The following is a 21,042-nucleotide window of genomic DNA, read 5'->3' on the forward strand; positions in this document are numbered from 1 at the left end:
TACCCTGCACTGAACGCTTGGGTAATTTGAGTCACAACACTTAGGAAAGTGAAGGAAGTGTTAAGGTCCATCCAGGTTACTATGTGAGATGTTATGCATGGACAGTGCTTCCCTTTTCACTACACCACGGAAAGAGATGCATTTGATGTCACATCCGAGAGACACAGTTACAAAAGGGCTCGGGAGGATTCAGTGCTGTAAATGTATGTGATACCCTCCGATTTGTTTCTGCTTGGTGCCGTTCTTCTGGACTGAACGAGGAATGGTGGCTCTTACTCCCCCAGGTCCAACACCCCTGGTGTAGTCAGATCGGAAAGGTAATCCGAGTGTTCCCTGCTTGCACTGGGCGACAACCATTCGACAACCAGTGGAGATAGAAAGGAAGACTCCAGCTCAGCTCAGTCTGTCCTACTTGACCCTCACACAGATGACTCCTGTGATCCCTCAGTGTGTGTGTGTGTGTGTGTGTGTGTGTGTGTGTGTGTGTGTGTGTGTGTGGTGTAGCGGGAGGCTTCTCACCAGCAAGTAGGCAGCTCTATAGAGAGCACCCACTGGTGTCTGCATTGACACTATGTGCTTGGAGACAGCAGATGCCAATGGGCTGAGGCACAGGGCTGTTCCCACTCCAGGCACGAGTCCCGAGGCAGGCCTTCAGAATTCTAGACTGACCACACACTGATCGTGTCCCCACTGACCCTCTCGTTAGACTCCGTTAAGCAGCTCACATTGCTGGTCTGTATAAACAATCGTAGTGGACTGTTGACAAAGGAGTCAAAGAGCTGCAGGGACGCATTCGAGCTGCATGTCCCTCGCTGGATTCTGTCCCTGTGGAGTTGGCGTCACTTCCTCCTGGAATGTAGACAAGTCCCTGCTCACCTTCCTGGACTGTTGTCTTCGGCTGCCAGCATTCCTCCCACCTCATTCTTTGGGGGTCTAGGAGACCGCTTGACAGAACTGTGAGGGTCTAGACAAAGTCTGAGCTAAGAGTAGACTGCTGAGCCAGGGACCCAGCCCAGCCTGCCTGCCTGCCGGCCTGTCTGTCTGTCCATCTGTCCATCCAGAGTCTTCTTGTCCAGTGGACAGCGTTCCTTCCTCCTGGGATAGGATAGGACTTTGCTCAAATGGAGGTCTTCTGGCCCCCTTCCAGTCGGGGTGGAGTAGAGTACTGCTTTATAGCCGGCTCTGAAGGAAAATCGGAGTAGTCTTAGTTTCTGTGACCCACCTCAGAGAAAAAAATGATCCTCATTTCTGTGGCCAGCAAAAGAGGGATAGAAGGAAGTGGGTGACGGGAGGGAGGGCAGGTGAAGGCCAGTGAGGAGAAATTTGCCTTTTGAAGTCTGCGTCTGAGACCTTACCTGGCCCAGCATTATTTTCCTTGAGAAAATAAAGACCACGGGAGGTTGTAGGGCTGGAATTGTGGTTGAACATGGAAAGAATCTGTCAGTCTCATAACCATATTAGATAAATCATTTCAATTTGTGCTTAGCTGAGGGAACAAAGGTATGCCATCTTCCTGAGCACATGGTTGTGATTTTAATGTCCCTCTTCCCAATGGCTGTGTGACCAAGTTCACAGACACATCGTTGCCTTAAAAATCTCCTCAGATCTGTTTAGATTGTATGCATGTGTGTGTGCATGCATGCATGTGTGTGAGAGAGATGCACACATGTGTTATATAAATGCATACGTGTATGTGTGTGTACATGTGTGCATATGTGTGTGCACGTGTATATATGTGTGTATGTATATGCATGGTGTATATGTACATGTGTGTATGTGTGTGAATGTGTGCATATGTGTCTGTGTGTGTATATGTTTTGGGTATGTGTGTGCATGTGTGTATATGTACATGTATGTATGTATATGTACATGTGTGTGCATGTGTGTGTGTGCATGTCTGTGAGGCTCAGTAATAACGATGCTGAATTCCCATGTGTCAGTCAATGACTTTAATATAAAACAACAGCACACAGTAGTCGCTGTTTCTCAAGCACACAGTGTGCTAAGCATTGCTGCAGCACTCAGCACGCACTGATATCCCATAGCAGCTCTGTAACATGGCTATGCCTATAACAGGTTTGCAAATGAGGAAGCTAAGGCGAAGGGGAATGGTGTGAGCCTAGGCACTGTGACGGGCATGGTGAGCGAGACCTCCCCCCCACCCCCAGTGTAATGAGGGAGTAGCTCTCAAAACCAGAAAAGAAGTTTTAACAGTGCCGATGAGAGACTTGCTTATGAAAACCAGAACAGTAGATGGCCTGACAGTTTAGTCTCAGGAAGCTGCTCTGTAAAGAGTTCATCATGAGTGTTTCTGTACAATACACGCTTTGACGTCATCTTTTAGTGGCTTCCCAGACCAGAAAGAGGCTGTGTCACGGAGACTTGCGTTTGTAGAAAAAGGGTTAAAACCCTCACTGCCAGAAGCTTGTCTGAGCTGCAGGGAGGAGCTCTGACCGCCCAGAACATGCATTTGTAGTGGTGGTGTGCATTCGCAGACCCTCTCTGCTGTGCTGTGCATCGTGTGTTTGCAGGGGAGTGAGCAAACTTGGGCTTTCCCTCTGCCTTGCTGCTTTAGTCTGTTCTGGGGGGGTTGGCGGCAATGTCCCCCATGTTCAGTATTCTCAGGTGCACTTCAGTGAGGTGTCCCACTGTGTGGAAATGGTAGTGCATTCGATTTCTTACCCTTCACAATGAAAAACATGTATAGTAAACGTTTTCTTTGTAGCTTGTCCCTAGAAACCCATGATTTTGTTAAAGTGGACCATACTTTTCTTAAACAGTAGAACTGCTTGGCCTAGGTTGCTGTTTACTTCCAAGCCCTTACTCTGTGATCCCACAAAAGAAATATGCTGTTGCCACTGGGGAAGGCCTGAAGGTTTCCATTCACTGGAGTTGCCCCAGCCAGTTCCTCAGCCAAGTGTGTTCCGAGGGGTGAGGTGACCATCAGCCGGGAGGGAGGGTGAGCGTGTTCCGAGGGGTGTGCTCATCAGCTAGGCGATCCTCTTCTAGCAATGCATGGCAGTATATGGAGTCAGTGCAGTTGGTGCTGCTGGCAGCCGGTGGTGGGTAGAGACTTGGACAGCTGGGTACTGTAGGATGACATCACAGCACAGGGACATCTGGGTACTGTAGGGATGACATCACAGCACAGGGACAGCTGGGTACTGTAGGGATGACATCACAGCACAGGGACAGCTGGGTACTGTAGGATGACATCACAGCACAGGGACATCTGGGTACTGTAGGGATGACATCACAGCACAGGGACAGCTGGGCTGGGTACTGTAGGGATGACATCACAGCACAGGGACAGCTGGGTACTGTAGTGATGACATCACAGCACAGTGGACAACTGGGTACTGTAGGGATGACATCACAGCACAGGGACAGCTGGGTACTGTAGGGATGACATCACAGCACAGTGGACCGCTGGGTACTGTAAGGATGACATCACAGCACAGGGACAGCTGGGTACTGTAGGGATGACATCACAGCACAGTGGACATCTGGGTACTGTAAGGATGACATCACAGCACAGGGACAGCTGGGTACTGTAGGGATGACATCACAGCACAGGGACAGCTGGGTACTGTAGGGATGACATCACAGCACAGTGGACCGCTGGGTACTGTAAGGATGATGTTACAGCAGAGTGTCTGGTCCAAGTGTTGCTGATCAACAGAAGCCGTGGAAAGACCCAGGCGAAGCCTGCTGGTGCCCTTGAACTCCGTCCTGCTATCTCCCCTCTCTGAGAAGCCACACACTTCCTGTCCACCTCTGCCTGAGGCTGGTAGATGGACTTTGTCTGAACCTCCGGTCACCATCAGATGGCAGATCCTGCTCCCCAGGCCCCCTCTGGGTCCTCATCCTTGGCTTAAGTAAACTGCATGACCACGCAAGTTCTTGGTGACTCATGATGCTTGTGCCTCCAGGAAAAAAACCATGTCATTAACGCTCGAAACAAAACTGACTCACTGGTTGCATTAGCAACCTGACTGAGATTTAATCAGTGCGTAACCACTTAAGATGGTTGCTTTTGTTGTGGTGGTGGTGGTGTTTTTTTTCTTGGTCATATTAGGGATTGAAGCAGCACCTCAGGTGTGTCACCTCTGAGGGAGACGCACCCCAGGAGATTCAGTACCCAACCCCCAACCCCACGTTGGCCACACTGATTGCCAGCCCTCCATACTGTGCTGAGTTTAGCTGAGTCCCTCAGCTCTGCAAGGCAGTGTTTGTTTATAGATGACATGGTTTCAGGTTTTTCCCAAAGTTGTCAGGGGCAAACTGGCTCCCTAGTGAGCAGGGCTGGGAGGTGTGGCCTGGATGAGCCCCCGTGAGAGCGACAGTGCGGTGACAAGCACTCTTGTCATAAAGGTGACTTTCCCTGGAAGCTTCCCTTCGTCCCTCTCTTCGGATGGAGCAGCAATCTCTTCAGATACCACACCTTGACTCTGGCCTGTAAGAGACAACTCTGTTTTTCATAAATTAGCCAACTTCAGGTGTTCATTACAGCAGCAGAAAGTGGACTACAGACACTGCCACTTCCATTACAGAACAGACGAATGTGACCTAATCTTCTGATTTCGTATTTTTGGAAAATGAAGAAATTAAATTAATTTTTTTATCTTATCGGGAGAAGAATTAGCTATGCGTTAAAATGTGGCTGAATAGAGAGCTCTGGGCAAGACTGGACGCTCCCACTGTTTTCCTGGGAAGAAGAGACGTGCACTCTGCTTTACAGGGGAGGAGCTTTGGAAGTTCACAGAGACCGTGTAGCGTGTAGAGAAGCAGATTCGAGGAGGCAGAGAAAGGGGAGGGGCAGGGGGTGCAGTGCAGGCCGGTGTTGGTGGGAGGGAGCGGGGCACTCACTGCACACATGGGTTTTGTCCTCACTGTATGATGCTGGGGATTGAGCCCCAAGAATAGGCTGTGCGGTAAGAGTATCCATCCAGACCAACAGATGTGTGCAGTGATATGGAAATAAAAGAAATAATAAGATACAAGGCACCGTGGCTTCTCTGAAGGCTCGGAATGCCTCAGCTACTGGATCGGAAGGTTCCGAAGACCTTAAACCTGCTGCAGGAGGCTTTCCATGACTGTAAAAGTGACCAGTGACCTTGGCAGACATGGAAAAGAAAGCTAAGAGGAAGAGTCAGCGGGCAAACGGAAGTCTTGGGGGTGGGGGGATTTTAGGAATGAAAAACGTGACGGAGCAAATAGCCACGGTGGAAAGCGTTCTCTATAGACTCAACCAAAAGGGAAGGAAGGGCACCAGGGATGCAAGGGAAGGGCAAGGAGGGTCCACACTCAGGCAGCAGCAGAGGCGAGACACCAGATACCGCAGGCACCATGGCCTGCACCTCTGCCACACACAAAAGTCAGGCCTAAGAGTACACGGGACGGGAGAAGGAGCCGAGATGGATGCCACAGCAGAGAAAACCCCAAATCTATGGGAATGGACATCCCAGAGAAGAACCTCTCCATGATGTATTATGGTCAGAATATAAAAACAAATTTTTTAAAATATTAAAAATTATAAAGGAAAATTAGCAGCTTGGAAAAGTTAAGCTTATAAAACAATATCAGGTATGAGCCATCTACAGGCCAGAGGAGGAGGAAAGGATATATTTCAAAACCCAGAAGTGAATAACGGTTAAGCAAGGTTGCTGTGTTCACCAAAGGCGCCTTTTAACTGAAAAAGAAACAAGAACATGGCAGGACTAAGGCAGTTGATGACCCGGGCCAGCGCTGTAAAGAGGAACAAAGACAGCCTCAACCACAAGGTCACGGAAAGGCATAAACTGTGAAAGGAGAAGCCAGCAAAGGGAATCTGTTATGTCCAACACAGCCACACAAGGCCTGCCTGTATTAGTAGTGGGGAAAGGAAAGAACAAACCACTCAGGGGCAAGCAATCTAGGCGCTGAGGTTGTCAGACTTAGCGAACAGTCCTCAGTAATAAGGTTACATGTAAGGCATTTCAGCTCTCCAGTTAAGAGAAGCAGAATGGCTAGCCGCAGTAAAAAGGAAACAAAGTAACCAGATCAACTATCTCATCTGCAAGAAACACAGCTGGCTCCACAGAGATGACCACAGACCAAGAGCAAAGGGTGGAGGTCTGCCAGGTCAGTGGAAGGAAACCAGTGGGCGTAGCTCTAAGTGTGTACTAATAAACGGAACAACTCAGCAAGAAGATGTAACAAATTGTGTGAGTACGCTGTGTGTGTGCGTGTGTGTGTGTGTGTGTGTGTGTGTGTGTGTGTGTGTGTGCATTGAGGCTCCTAATTTCATAAAGAATAATTGGCATTAAAGGTCAGGCAAGTCCTGGTACCATAATCTATATGACTTTAATAACCCTTCCTCATCTTTAGGTAGCCCATCGAAGCTAAAAGTCAGCAGAGAGCATCACAGTAAAGCTACACCATATCAGACAGACACCATATCAGACAGACTTACAGGATACTTACAGAGCAGTCCACGCAAGAGACATGGATACACAGTATCCACAGACGTCTAAGACTCTCCTTAAGAGCACAACACAACTCTATATCACAGGGCAAGCCTTTTACAATGCCAAAAACTTAAATAATTTTTGTATCTCATCAGATCACAGTGGAATGCCAAAAGAAAGTTTATAAGCTGCTATCACTGGGGGACTGAACAGTGCACCCTTGAATGACCAGCTGACTCACTGAAAAACACCAGAGAGGAAATATAAAAGCCCCACAATCGGTGAAAGTAGAACTCACTAGAACTTTGGAATACAGCTGAGGAAGTCATAAGAAGAGAGTTTATACACAAGACCTAACGATACTTATGCCAAGTGCTTAGAAACACAAGAGCACGCCAGTTCCAATGCAGGAGGAAAGGCCAGGCAGAAATCCGTGCACTGGAAATTAAGTAAATGTATAGAATCTTTGAAAATCAATAAGCAAGATTTTAGAAGCCTGGGGGCGGGGACACAAATGGATAAAATCAGAGGTAAAAGTGGGAAGATCTATCAGATTCCAGTGGAATTAAGAGGGTGATGAGGGAACGCTTTCAAAGCTCGTGTTTCAGAAAACTAGAAAATCCCAAGAAATGGGTGCATTCTTAGACACAACAGAGCAGTAAGCTATTCAATGAAAATCATTTAAAGTGGACTTTTAAAGTCTCCAGAAAACCCGACTGAATACTGACTGCTGAATTCTACCAAACTTTTAAAGAACTGGCATTCACTACCCTCCAGCTGTTCAGGAAAGGAACACTGACAAAGTCACTCTGTGGTTATACCAACCCAAATGAGGTAAAAACGTAGCAGAGAAAACTGGGGGCCACATTCTCTGGAGGAATGTTGACACAGAAATCCTCATCAGAACTTTCCACAGTAGGGCTGGAAAGATGACTCAGTGGTGAGGCACTTGCCATGCAGGGTTAAGGAATAGTGAGATACAAGTGGACAGTTAGGGAAACGGGAAATGGGGAGGGTCTGTAGGAAGGGATGGGTCTGTAGAGAAAGGGATGGGCTGTAGAAAGGGGAGGTGGTTAGGGAAGGGGAGGGGCTGTAGAGAAAGGGAGGGGCTGTAGAGAAAGGGAGGGTCTGTAGAAAGGGGGAGGTGGTTAGGGGAGGGGAGGGGCTGTAGGAAAGGGGGAGGTGGTTAGGGGAGGGGAGGGGCTGTAGGAAGGAGAGGGTCTGTAGGAAGGGATGGGTCTATAGAGAAAGGGAGGGTCTGTAGAAAGAGGGAGGGTCTGTAGAAAGAGGGAGGGTTCATAGGGAAGGGGCGGGGCTGTAGGAAGGGAAAGGGCTATGGGAAGGGGAGGGGCTATAGAAGGTGGAGGGGCAGTAGGGACGGGGAAGGAGAAGAGGTAGGTAAAATAACAAGATGTTTGAAAAGCCACCGGTATCATACTATTAACTAATAACCAAAAAATAAAAACAAAAATCCCCAAACATATTATATATGTCATCCTGTGTATACATTCGCATAAATAGTTTTAATGAACTTTTCTCATCTGGGCTGATGGAGCTTCCTCTAAGAGAGAAAGGCCACCTAACAAACACCCCAGTCCCAGACACGAGAATCCCTCTTTGGGGTTGGCCAGGCTGTCCAAGAGACTCCCAGAGCATAAAGCCTATAACTGTTGTACTTGGTTCCCCCAGGGGTAGAAGGTAAGTCTCAGGAACTGACTGGAGTGCCTCATCCCTGCTATGCTTCCTTCAAATCCTGTACTTACAGTGAGGTATTCTCTCTTCCCTTCTCTGAAAAGAGACCCATTTTACCCGTGCACAAAAATGAATTCACAAAATGAATGCAGTGTTGCAGTCTTTCCTAAAGAGAGGCTGGAGAGAGAGCAGCTTACAGCTCTTTTTCTCAGCAGGGTGTGGGCAGCTCACAGCCTCCTGTAACTCCAGCTCCGGGGGTCCGGTCCTCTGTACTCACACATGCTGGCACCCACATACATACCCACGTGACTAGAGTGTGGCCCACCGCTGCCGCTCTGGGCGCGGACTTGCAGGACTCCCAGTCAGCGCACAGAGTTGCTTCCTTGTGGATGCCGTTGCTCACGGTCCACAGAGGCCCGGACAGGGATGTCCTCAACAGATAAATGTAGCAGGAAGGTGAGGTGCACATCCTCCGAGATCACCGCATTAAACGAGATTAGCCAGACTCAGCATAGTATGGAGTCTAGCTTTAAATTTGTGGATTCGAGAGCGGGCACATGCGTGTATGTATGTCTCTGTGTGTGCGTGTACACAGAGACTGTGAGAGAGGGGGAGGAGGGGTGAGGGGTGAGGTAGTGGAGCAGCAGGAGGAGCCCACAGGCCCTGGGAGGAGGAAGGGAGTGTTTTGGTGGAAAAGAAGGGGTGAGCCTGCAGAGCAGGGCAGGGGCAGAGGGGACGAGGGTGAGAATAGAGTATATCTTTGCATAAGCATGCGCAGGCCACAGTGATACCCATTAATTTGGAGGCTAATAACTTTTTTTTACTTTAAGGTAACTAACTAGAGCATGTTCCGTGGGGGCCTGGGTTTGTAGTGTCTGTAATTCTGAGAAGAGCAGATTCCTGCTTAACATTTCTGGTTCTCAGCAGCTGCGGAGAACATTTCTCTCCAGCTCAGAACCAGACATGGGCAGTGTCTGGATGGTGGCAGCCCCCACCAGGACCTGGCTTGTGATGGCACTGGCTGGCCGCGCGTTCTTCTCCAGGTCCCAGTCAGCCGGGGCAGGATTACCATCAGTGGCTGGCTTATGGCTCTTTATTTACCTCTGCCTCGCTTTATGACTCAGCCCAGCTTCCTAATCCAGTCAGTAATCCGCAGAGTTCCGTCTTTAAAACCAAACAGCCGTTCAGCTGTGTGTTTGACTCTTCAGGCCTGAAGTCCAAAGTCTGATGCAAAGAAATCACAATTCTACATAGTTTACTGAACAGTAGGGGGACACACGGAGGGAGGAACTCAGTGCGAGCGCTTCAGGAAAACCGGGGAAGTGAGCAAAAAAGCTGTTGGGTTTAATGTTGACATTTTGGATCCTTGAGTACAGAAATGGCATGAAAGGGTCATTGGCAAAAGAAGTGTCTGAGCTATGCAGGGTGGGGTGAGGGTGTGGCTCAGAGGTGGAGTGCTTACCTAGTACATACACACACACACGCACACACACACACATGCACACACACACACATGCACACACATGCCTGCCCACACAGACACATGGACACTCACACAGACACACAAGTGCTATACTTAGGATTGATTCCTTTTTTTTTATGTGTATAAAAAATAAAATGAGCCACATAGTGTAGGAGAGCGTCTGAGAGCAAGGAGCATAGTCAGCATCTGATGAGCAGGTAAAGTCAGCACCATCTCTGTGGTAAAAAGGGAAAAACCTGTGTCTAGAATGAGATACATGAACCAGGCTAAACTGAGTCAAATCTCTCGAAATACAGGTTAAATGTTGTGATTGGAATTGACAGAAGTCACACATGCTGGTTAATTTGGATTGTCGGTTTTGATTGACTTTGCACACGCCCCAGTGTGTGTCTGTGTGGTCACGGCATGGTGGGTGGAGTGGGGAGTCTGCCCTGAGTGTGAGTGGCAGCCCCCTCCCTTCCCGTGGGCTGCTGTTCTGGACTGAGAGAAAGGGAGACATCTGCAGGGCACTGGCACTCCACTTGCTGCTTGGTGACGTGGATCAGGCTGTCACTGCCCCCCACGCCATGCCCTTGCTCCCCCTCCCTACCCCACACCACACTGTCCCCCACATTTGCTTTTTGACAGATATTTTGTTTGCAGTGACAACTTTTTAAAGATTTATTTTAAAATGTATAATCAGTGTACGTACATGCACATAAGCCACAGCACGGGTGTGGACCTTGGACTTTCATGCTTGAGAAGCTCATGGCGGATGCATGGACTCAGGGAACATGGCAGAAGAGGTTGGATATGCGTGGGTGCCTCAGACTGGGTGGAGCCTAAAGCATATGTGGCAAAAATCAGTAAATCTTAAAGAAAAGCCTCAGAGTCTGGACCCGGAATGACCCACATACAGATGTTTTCAGAATCTGTGACAGGGTCTTGGTGCTGCAAAGGCCAGCATCGTCCTCTTGGTGTAAGTGACCTTCCTGGCACTGTATCTCACATAGCCTGGGCTAGCAGTATGTGACACTGAACCCAGCCTCAGGGGCTGTAGCATGATTTACAAGCAACAGTCCATGCACTTGAATCATTGCTGGTTTCTGTGTGGTGCCTGTCTGCATGCTCATGGCATGAGCAAATAAGGGTGAGCGTGAGGCCCCTCAGAGGGCTTTCTTGTCGGGTGCAGCATGAGAGGATGGCGTTGTTGGGCATCTCAGTCTTAAAGTGGAGGTCTGGGGGAGACCAATCTACAGCCGAGTGGAAGGGGGCTTAGTGCCTGCTGGGATGCCTGCCCTAGGAGACAAATAGGAGTTTCTGCATGGCGGGTCTGCTGGCAGCACCACCTCCTTAAATGGGTGAGTTTTTGTCACCACTCCACTGTCTGAGCTTCCTCCCTTCCCCGACTCTCTAGGCTCCTCCTCCTCCTCACAAGGTCCTTGTTGGGACGCCCATTCCCTCATCCAGACTGACCTAACTCTGTGTGCTCATGACTTACCCTCACTCACAGTTAATAACAATCACTTTCTTTAACTGTCAGCGAGTGACTGCCGTTTGCTTGTTGTTACAGAAAATGAAGTAAGATCTTCTTAAAGAACGGTTAGAAAAAGTTACTAACTCTGGAAATTCAGTAGTGAAACCACACACACTGAAACGTTAAAATCATGTTATTAAGTGCTGACTTTACACCTTCTCTGTAGATGGAAGAACTGGTGGATTCGTGGGATCCTCACCCTGACCATGATCTCCCTCTTTTTCCTGATCATCTATATGGGGTCCTTCATGCTGATGCTTCTGGTAAGTGATTGGCGTCTTCCTGAGTGCCTTGGTTTTTAGTGTGTATGTACCTTAGATGCATTCTGAGAGTGTCATCAGGTAACCCAAGGATTGGCAACAGCAAACTCAGTGCCTTTAAGCATTTTCTAGTTCATGAAATGACCTAGACTCATCTTTACTGTTTGCAAAATGGTTCCTCTCTGTGCCCATTCACCAGAGACCAAGAGCACTTTTATATGTAGGCATCTATGGATCCAGTATTGTGCAGAGCATTGAACATACCACTTGCATGTGTTTACCTATGACTAGGTCCCTGACTGCAAGTGACTTAGTGTAGCAGCAGGAACTTTGAGTTAGTCAGATGAGTGTCTGGTATTAGGTAAATGGTGATATGTCGTGTGGCAGACAGTGTTAAGCAGAAGGGTAGAGAGGCGTGTTATCCGGTGAGACAGGGGGAAGGAAGGGCGTGCAGAGAGGTGATGCCCAAGTTTGAGGGTTACACAGAGAAAGCAAGGCAGGGGTTGATGAGAGAGCAGTACCTCAGCACAGGATCTGAGCTGACCTAGGAGATTGAGGTGTGCATGGGAAGCCAAACAAGTCATGAAGGCAGGCGGACAACTTAGGCTCTTACTTCATGGTTTGATAAATGCCTCCAAGGTGATGGTGTGTGCCAAGCATTACAGTAGCACCCGGGTATGCTGACGGTGGCGCTGAGGAAAACATCCCAGGCTGCTTTGGTGGAGCTTGCTGTGTACACTGTAAAGACCGGCTTAGCTGCTTCTCACCACAGACTGCAGTGTCGTAAATAAAGGCTGGTACTCTGGGAGCAGGAAGAACTTTCTGGAGCATTGTGCAACATGGGAGCTTCCGTCTGAAGGTTAAACAGGAGTCAAGGAGGAGAAGGGAGGAGATGGGAGTACACGTGATCCCCAGTAGTGGGAGCCAGGAGGAACCCATTAGTTGAACAGATTTATCAGGGTTCCCAAGCATTGCCAGCATGGCTTAGCAGTGAATAGTGACAAGCATTCTCAGGGGGAGGGGGCACACGGTGGGTGTCCCTCCTTACTATGAGGGTAACCTGGGAAGGTGAGAAGGCTCTCTGGGTAAAACTGTACTCTGTCCTGACCAGTCCCCACTGCTACTACTGTGGCCCCTGCTCTCCCTGTGCACACGGGTTGTGCCTGCTCTCCCTGAGTCCCTACTGCTTATCTGTCTCAGTTCGTTCAGCCCCTCCCTGTATGCACCTTCCCAATCTCCTGCCTCTTAAAGCTTTCGAATGCATTTACCCGTCTGTCTCTCATGCCCAGCGCTCTGTCTTCTTGATTACTGATGTCATCACCAGCAACATGATGTAGTTTTTCTTTTATTAAAAATACATTTGAATGTAAAACTAGCCACACAAAAAATGTCATCAGCTCAGGGCCGGATTACTCTTTCAGGACAGCGTTCGGATCAGGTTTAGATCTGGATCCTGACTGCTGTAAAGGCAGGGTCTCACTGTTATTGCCTAAGCTGGCCTAGAACTTGCCCTGTAGGCAGGGCGGGCCACGAACTTGCAATCCTACTGCTTCAGCGTCTGTCCACAATGCCAGAAGTGCAGGCGTGTGCCACCATGCTAAGTTGGGTTTCGTCTTGTAAAAGAGAGTCATGAATCTTCCTAAAATGCTTAGGACTTCTTTACTTTTACTGCTATGAAAGGAAAATAAAGGTTGTTTCTTTCCAAGTTACTTGATTGCTTGGCGAGGTAAGTCAGTGGAAAAAGATAGGAATGGTAAAGATTCGGTTGAAGAATATGTGAGCTTCGACTGTTTGACTTCATGGACGTGCATGCACATGGAATTTTGCATATTCATATTGGGAGAATAGAGATGCTCAGACAGACAGTGCTCAGGTGGAATTACGGTATGAGCTTGCAGCCTTATTTCTGTTTCTCCTCCCGCACTTTCTGGGTCTGTTTTGAGCAGTTTACCTATCCCTGCCATGCCTTAGCTTGTCCCATCCTTTCTAAACAAGCATGGTGGGGTAACACACCCATTGTTCCAGCAGAAGGGGGAGGGTCAAACTGGGAAGCTAGTCTGGGGCGTGAAGGAGTTCTGGGGCAGTCTGCAGAAAGACCTTATCTCAAAACCAAACAACTCAAGAGAGAAAGAAGATGATGCATTTCTTTAAGCCTTCACTTGAGGGAATGCTGGCTGCCGCAGGACACATCTTAGTTCACACAGAGTGTCCCTCTGTCCCGGGTTATAGTCTTGGCTTGTTGTCCTCACAGACACCAGCTTTCTAGTGATGTCATTACTGCACACACTGTGAGCTAAAGGCACAGGAGTCATAGAGAAGGTATGGTAAGAGGTTTCCTCGCCCTCTATAATAGTTGTTAATTCATACTACAGGGTTCACTTTGATTGTCCTTAGCTTTTCCCTTGTGAGGATGGAAACAGATCGGACATTCTCACAGTTACTCCAAGTCTGCCATCAATGCCCAGACCCAAACCTCGCTGCCCCTGGGTATCTCTCTTTTGCTTTAAAAATCACTGCTGCAACACTACTATAACTAAAATTCTGTGCTCTGTTTTTCAAAGTAAGTTTTTCAAGGCCCTACTTTTCAGAGTCTGGTATCGTACAGTCTCTCTCACCAACTGTGGTAGACTCTGCTCTCTAATGGTATGTGAAGCCTTGTGCTATTTAAGTCACGGTGCTATTCTTAAACGTTGAGGTTTTGTTCTGTTTCTTTAATGAGTAACACTATCTTGAACATACTCCAGCACAAAAAATTCTGATTTCTTAAATCAGATTATGTTCTTAGAATAGATTTCTAAAATTAAAAATAGCCTTTCTTGTTTGCTATGTTGATGACATTCAACATGTCCAGAACCTGTGTTCTGCCTGGCGGCAGTCCTGCGTGAATCTGTTGTCCAGGCTGTCCTGACTCCTCTCTGTTTCCTCCTTATCCTTAGCCCCTCGGCTCATGGTGTGACGAGTGCCCCCTGAAAAGGCTCGTCAGTGAAGGCTTGGTTCCCCCTGGTGAGTGTAGGCACTGAGAGAGAGATGCTAGGTCACAGGGTCTGACCTAATCAGCGACTCCATCTTACTGGGAGGTGTGGAAGTTGAACAGTGAGGCTGGTTGGAGGAAGTAGATCAGAGGGTGTGGTTTGGGGGCTGTATCTTGTCGTGGGCTCGTCCTGATCTGTGCGTCCTGGCCTCCTCTGTGCCCTCCCTCCTACTGTGATGTTCTGTCTCAGCACAGATCCCCCCAAAACTCTGAATTAAAACGTTTGAAGTAAATCCTTTTATGCCGTTTTTGTCAGGTGGCACATTCCCTGTTTCCTTCTTGACAGAATCCAGTCTCCCAGTGTCCCCTGTGCGGCACCCTCTGCTGGTGTGGCCCTGTCATGTCATGAAGCCTGCATTACTGTCTCTGCTTTGCCACCACTCCAGTCCATGCTCACTCCCTGTGTGGACAGATACTCAGGCACTTCCTCCCGACATCCCTCCCTGATGTAGCTCTGTTTGCACATTCTGACGGCACAGAAGTTCTTGCACATACCATAACATGCCCCCGTCTGTTGGCTGACATGCCCCAGTCCTCTGCAGGCATGACTGCTGGTCCCCCGCCACAGGGGCACATGGTTATTTTCACGTGGCATTAGCGTTTTGTGCTTATCACATGCGCTCTGAGAGCACATGTACTGCCTCGCTTCCAGGCGTCCTCAGTGACTGGACACGTAGGCTTCTACAGAATTAGCTGTTGTTTTTAAGGCTCTTAATGCATCAATTGTGTCAATGAACTCGTTCAATGTTTATTGCTACCAATATCAATGGTACAGGGTATCAATTCCTTTGCAACCTCCTAGTCCTTAGTAATATAATTATATTTTAAAGATTTTGCCTCTGGTGTTTTGAATTCCTTGTTTTGATTTCCCCAGACATTTTGTATTCCCCTTGTAAGCCATAAGGATCATCATACAGATAACATAAGCTGTTAGATAAAGCCCTCTCTCCTCAGTAGAGCAGCGTGCAGTGCTGACTGAGTGTTCGTGGAGACTGCATCACGGCCCTTGGTGTTTTAAATGCTCTTTGTTCTGTAAACGGTGTAGCTTGCCATGTTGTCTTGACACCGAACATTGTCTCCAGTCTGTGACTGGTTTTGTGAAAACAACCTTTTATTTCATATGTACACAGAATGACCTCTAAATAGCCTTTGTTTTTACAATGCATGAATGACTTTTGTTACCAGCGCGCTCCGTAGACTTGGATACAGTACGTCTTTATTGTGTAGCTTTCTCATAGCATGCGATTGGACATTCAATGACAAGTATTCGGTGACAGAATAGCTTAAAAAGATCCAAATGGCAGATTTGAGAAGACTAATTTATAGAAGCCATTCCTTCTCCCCGACCCCCATCCTCAGCTGTGTATGTGCATGTGAGCGTTTGTGTGAATTCACACATATGTACTCATGCGTGCACACTCTCCTGTGATGCTGAGCGATTGCTTCCATCCCTCCACACGGTGTCTTTTGAGGCAGGCTCTCTCACCGAGGCTGGAGGCTGCCACCCGAGAGGCCTGGGCTCTGCCTGTCTTGCCCCCCTTCCCTCAGTGCTGGGCTTTGGCCTTCCCGCGCATCTGCTTAGTTCCCCAAGCTTGTGCAGTTGTGTCAGTTACCCACTGCCTCATTTCTACAAACTTAATACTAAATACTAAAAGAAATAAAATAATACATATTTTGGACATGAGTTTTGAAAATTTAGATTCTAATCTGCAAATCGATATGTGATATAATCCCAAGATATTTCTTAAAGAGTTTTAAAGCTCTTTAAGCTTATAGAAGTGTTATTCTGTACAAGATTGTATAATCCTAAGCCCTTGGCCGTGCACTCTAGAGGAAGGAGAATGGTCTCTTGTGTGCACACTCTCGCTTCTTGCTTCAGAAGTTTTCACTGTGCCCTGTGCAGACTGAGTCTTGGAACCGATGTAGGCCAAGCTGAAGTCAGGTGGTGGGTGGGTGGGTCTCACCTGGATGCATGGGTCTTTGAGAAGAGCTGCGAGCATAAACAGACACAGGTGCAAGCAGAGCTCTGTGACCTTCGAGGCTGGGGCGGGGTGTGCGTGTGTGGAAGGCTAGCAGTGACTGTTCAGAGTGACCGGCACTGTTGCTGGCCCTGCGTTGGTCTGTAGCTGAAAGATAGTTTGTCCTATTTGTTTTGGGCATTTTTTTTTATTTTTTTTTTTTTTTTTTTTTTTTTTTTTTGGAGCTGGGGATCGAACCCAGGGCCTTGCGCTTCCTAGGTAAGCGCTCTACCACTGAGCTAAATCCCCAGCCCGCATTTTTTTTTTTAAAAAGATAGGGCCTTACTATTTGGCTGCTACTGGTCTACAGCTCACAGCATAGAGGCCAGGCCAGCCTCGAACTCTCAGAGGTCTGCTCCTTTGTCTCCTGTGTGCTAAGGTTGAAAGTCCCACCACCATCTTTATACGTGGGCTGGAGCACGTGATTAAAGATGCCTCCATACAAGCACACATCTGTTAAGTCGGCCTTTTCCTACACTAATGTACGAGACGTAAATGAAAAGGTTAGAGCTGGGCAGAGATGGCCGGTTAGAGGCCAGTTAGCTCCATAGGTGAGACCCTGTCTCAAAAAGAAAAGAGTATCCCATCTTGAGGAGTGGCGTGCATACATAGAAATAATAAAAATGAATGGATAAGGCCCTCTCAACTGCCAAGGGGACACGAGCTGCCCTGCACTTTAAACCGCTGTTCAGGCTTCTTGGGAAGATTGCCAACCTTCATTTAAACATCCTTCTGCTACCCAGTTAGACACCACTTCATTTGAAAGAGTGGATCTTGCCTTTTTGCTGTAGCTATTTAGGATAATTAAAAGTCCAAAGATTAAGATTTTCTAAAATACATGTGCCAAGAACTTGCTTCTGAGTGACACAGCAGAGAGAAACGGTGGGAACCTTGTGACTGACTGTTGCGTTCTATTTTCAGGTTCTGGGCATCCAGGTGAAGTGCTTCCAGGAGATCATAACCATCGGGTACAGGGTCTACCACTCCTACGACCTCCCGTGGTTTAGAACACTAAGTTGGTGAGTGGCCCTGAAACGCTCACAGTAGCCGATCTGACTCACTTCTAAGTTCTGATATCACACAGTGATTCTGAAGAAAGAGAAAGGTGCAGCCGCTGAATTTGTAGAGACGAAAATAACCTTTGCTCCTTCTCTGGCACAGCCCTTCTCAACCTTGCAGTTCAGTCTCTGTGATGATCTCTAATTAATGATTAATATATATGATGTTTTAACTCCTCCTGATCATGATTCTGTGAAAAGGCTTATTTATCTTTCCCCCAAATAGTCAAGGGAACACAAAATATTTGATATGTACAAATGCACGTGCATTTGCTGTATGCATTCTTTCAACTCTTCAGGTACTCGTCCCCATGCATATCCCTATTCCCTGAGTAGGACGTGGCACTATAACAGATCCTTTTCGGCCTCCATGGTCACTCCCTTAAGGGAGTTAGTCCATTACCATCTTCCAGGGAGCCGCTGGCTTGCTAAGACAGACGTACCTCACCCTTGGGGCTAATCTTCTAAGTAGTTCCCTACCCAAGGGCGGTGGTCAGAGCTTGTGACCCTGGTTCTGGGATCCAACAGCCACAGCAACTCACTCAGTTGCTGACTGTCTGAGGCAGGGGGATAAACCAACCATTAGGTCAGGGCCAGCCTAAGATATAGAGTAAGATCCTGGAGATGGGGGAGTGGCAGGGTGGGTAGGTGGCTGTCAGGAGTTTTCTTCATTTCTCATAAGAGATATGGGAAATACACACACACACATGCACGCACGCATGCACACGTACATGTGCGCACACACACACATGCACGCACACACACACACACGAACACACATGCATGCACACACACACATGCACACACACACACACACACACACACACACACACAATGGGAGAGACATGAGGACTGTGCAGAGAGAGTCCAGGCAATGCTCGCTGTCTTCTCCTCCTTCCCCACGTAGCTCATGTGGTGAAGTGGGGCTGTGTCCTCGGTGTTTGTTATTAAACATGGGGCCATTGAGCAGCTAGGAGTTCTTTTCATTATAAACTTAGCACTGTGTGCGTGTGTCTGTGTGTGTATACGTGCGTGTATGTGGGCACGTGGGCGTGTGTGCCCGTGTCTGCTGTATTTTGCTGCTGCTGGCTCTGATATCATAGCTTGAGGTAAACACATGAATTGCCCTGGATTGCTAGTTGCGGTCGGCTAATAGGTCTAAAACTCAGTTTAAAACGAGGAAATAGCAGTGTGGTGCAGCACATTTTGATCTTAGTGTTGGCATCAAAATGCAGGGGCTAGTTGTGTCACATTTGAGGCGGGGGTAGCATTTCCACACAGCAAGCTAACGGGTTTCAATTCCAGGTACTTCCTCCTGTGTGTGAACTACTTCTTCTATGGAGAGACAGTGGCAGATTACTTCGCCACGTTCGTTCAGAGGGAGGAGCAGCTGCAGTTCCTCATTCGCTACCACAGGTTCATATCCTTCGCCCTCTACCTGGCAGGTAACTTGAGGTTGCTCTGTACTGACCCGCAGCTAATGGTTTCCTAGGCTAATGGTTTCCTAGGCTAATGGTTGCTTAGGCTGTTTAAATGCATTTGTCTTTTTTCTGTCACATTTTACTCTGGGCTCTCCTTAAACTGTTTCTCATGTATAAAGTTACTTATTCCATTGTGGTCTTAAGTAGCATTTACTTTCTAGTGGCAATTAAATGAAAATACATAATTATAGCATGCTATCTTCTTGAGATTTTTCTTTTCAATTTATAGCTTTTAAAAACCTTTGAAACACAGAGCATTTATTAACCAAATATAATTTATAGAGAAAATTTGACAAATATATATTTATAATGTCCCTAGGGAATAAAGCTTTCTTCTAGATTAATTGGATAATCTGGAGATGGCGCAGTATGTGTGCAAATGTGTTGACAGGATGGATGTTGGCCTCCTTTTCACTGCTTTGGATTGAAGGTCAGCTGCTTAAGGAAGAGCTAGAATGCACTGAGTTCCTTAACTTTCTGATACTAAGAAACGAGACATGGAACACAGCGTGGGAAGATGCTGGGGGGCTTTTGGAAATGGGGGGGCTTTTAAGGATTGTTCTCATTTTATATCAGCTTTTTCCCCCACATCCAATCCTGTTTTCGATTTTACCCCCTTATTTAAAAAGTTATTAATTGGGGACTGGAGAGATGGCTCAGTGGTTAAGAGCATTGGCTGCTCTTGTCACAGACCGTGGTTTTCTCAGCACACATGTGATGGCTCACAACTCTCCAGGGCATCCAGTACCTCTTCTGTGCACACATCCATGGAGGCTAAACACTCATACACATGCAATCAGATAAATCTTTAAAAGTTATCAATGTTATATTTACAGTCTGGAGGTGGCTGGTCCTTTTGAATTCTAGGCAGCTGGAAGGGGTCACAAAGAGACGGCAGTGACTGACACCTGCTGAAAGGTCCCCTTGAGGTTCGGTCGCGTGAGGCAGAGTGCTGTTGGCTGTCAGTACACATCTGTGCCACCATATCTTGCTCTCTCACCAGACAACAAGCTTGATTACTATGGAGGCTTGATTCCAAGGTGGAGTCTTTCCTTAGGAGGTGGAATCTGCCATCCCAGTTTGCTGTTTAAAGCAGTGACGTTGGCAGGACAGAGCTGTAGTGGCTTCAAGCTTTTCTGGGTTTGTTCTCTGTCTTACGGCTTCTGGTGTGGCTCAGACTGAGGGTCCCACATCTCCCAGTGTGCCTTGTGTCATTACCCCTGACAGATTTGCTTCGTTTCATGTTGTTACTATAATTGCCTAGCGAAATTAATGGTTAATTAAAGTATAAACCATTCGTGCTACTTACTAGTTTTAAAAGATGAGTTTCTAGAGCGTGGTCGCCAACAGTGTCCTTGCCCCAGCCACCCTCATGTTCTGTTTCTGTGAGTGAGGTAGCTCCGTGTTTCTCTCTGCCACTGTGTGTTGATGTCGACCTGTCAGATCCTGTCTCACAGTCCACACGCTCAGGCCTTTCGGTCCTCGTTTAGGTACCTAACAGGTGCCTAAGCCGTGTCTTCTTTCCTGTTGTGCCAAACACCATCCCACTTCCATTCCTATTTTAAAGGTTTTAGTTTACCCATGTGAGTGTATGTGTCTGAACATACATCTGTTCAGTATGTGCATGCAGGGCCCGAGGAGGCCAGAAGAGGACCCCAGGAGCTGGAGTTAGAAATGGTCACGATCTACCACGTGGGTGCTGAGAATCAAGCCAAGGTCCTCTGGAATAGCGGCCAATGCTCTTATCCAATAAGCCGCCCTCTGTTCATTCTTGACTCTCCACTCTCCTTCCACTGAGTCAACTGCCCTACCTTTTCCTTCACACAGTTCGGCTTCAGAGCCTTCCGTGTTTTCTGGGGACAAGCTCACACGCTCCGTAGTATTCTGTGTGTTTGTTTTCTGGAGGTCTCCAGGCCCCTCCTCCTGTGGTCCAGCTGCACAGAGGCTCCCTGCCTTCATGATTTAGTTCTTTCCCGGGTCCCCCAGCCTTTGGACATCACCCCTACCTTGCAGAAGTAGGGCACCCAGTAGTGCTGTTTGAGGTACAGGACAGC

General features: G+C 47.8%; 1 protein-coding gene across 1 annotated transcript in view; it reads left to right on the plus strand.

Annotated features, from left to right (window-relative positions):
• The window catches only part of Cds1 (CDP-diacylglycerol synthase 1), a 62,594-nt gene that overhangs the window by 18,719 nt on the left and 22,833 nt on the right, over positions 1-21,042 (plus strand). Inside the window, exons 3-5 of the mRNA XM_032916180.1 lie at positions 11,307-11,403; positions 17,371-17,468; positions 18,813-18,952. Of these exons, the coding sequence (XP_032772071.1) occupies positions 11,307-11,403; positions 17,371-17,468; positions 18,813-18,952 (335 nt within the window). The remainder of the gene's footprint in view (positions 1-11,306; positions 11,404-17,370; positions 17,469-18,812; positions 18,953-21,042) is intronic.

This window comes from Rattus rattus, chromosome 11, assembly GCF_011064425.1.
Source record: "Rattus rattus isolate New Zealand chromosome 11, Rrattus_CSIRO_v1, whole genome shotgun sequence".
In the NCBI taxonomy this organism is placed as follows: Eukaryota; Metazoa; Chordata; class Mammalia; order Rodentia; family Muridae; genus Rattus; species Rattus rattus.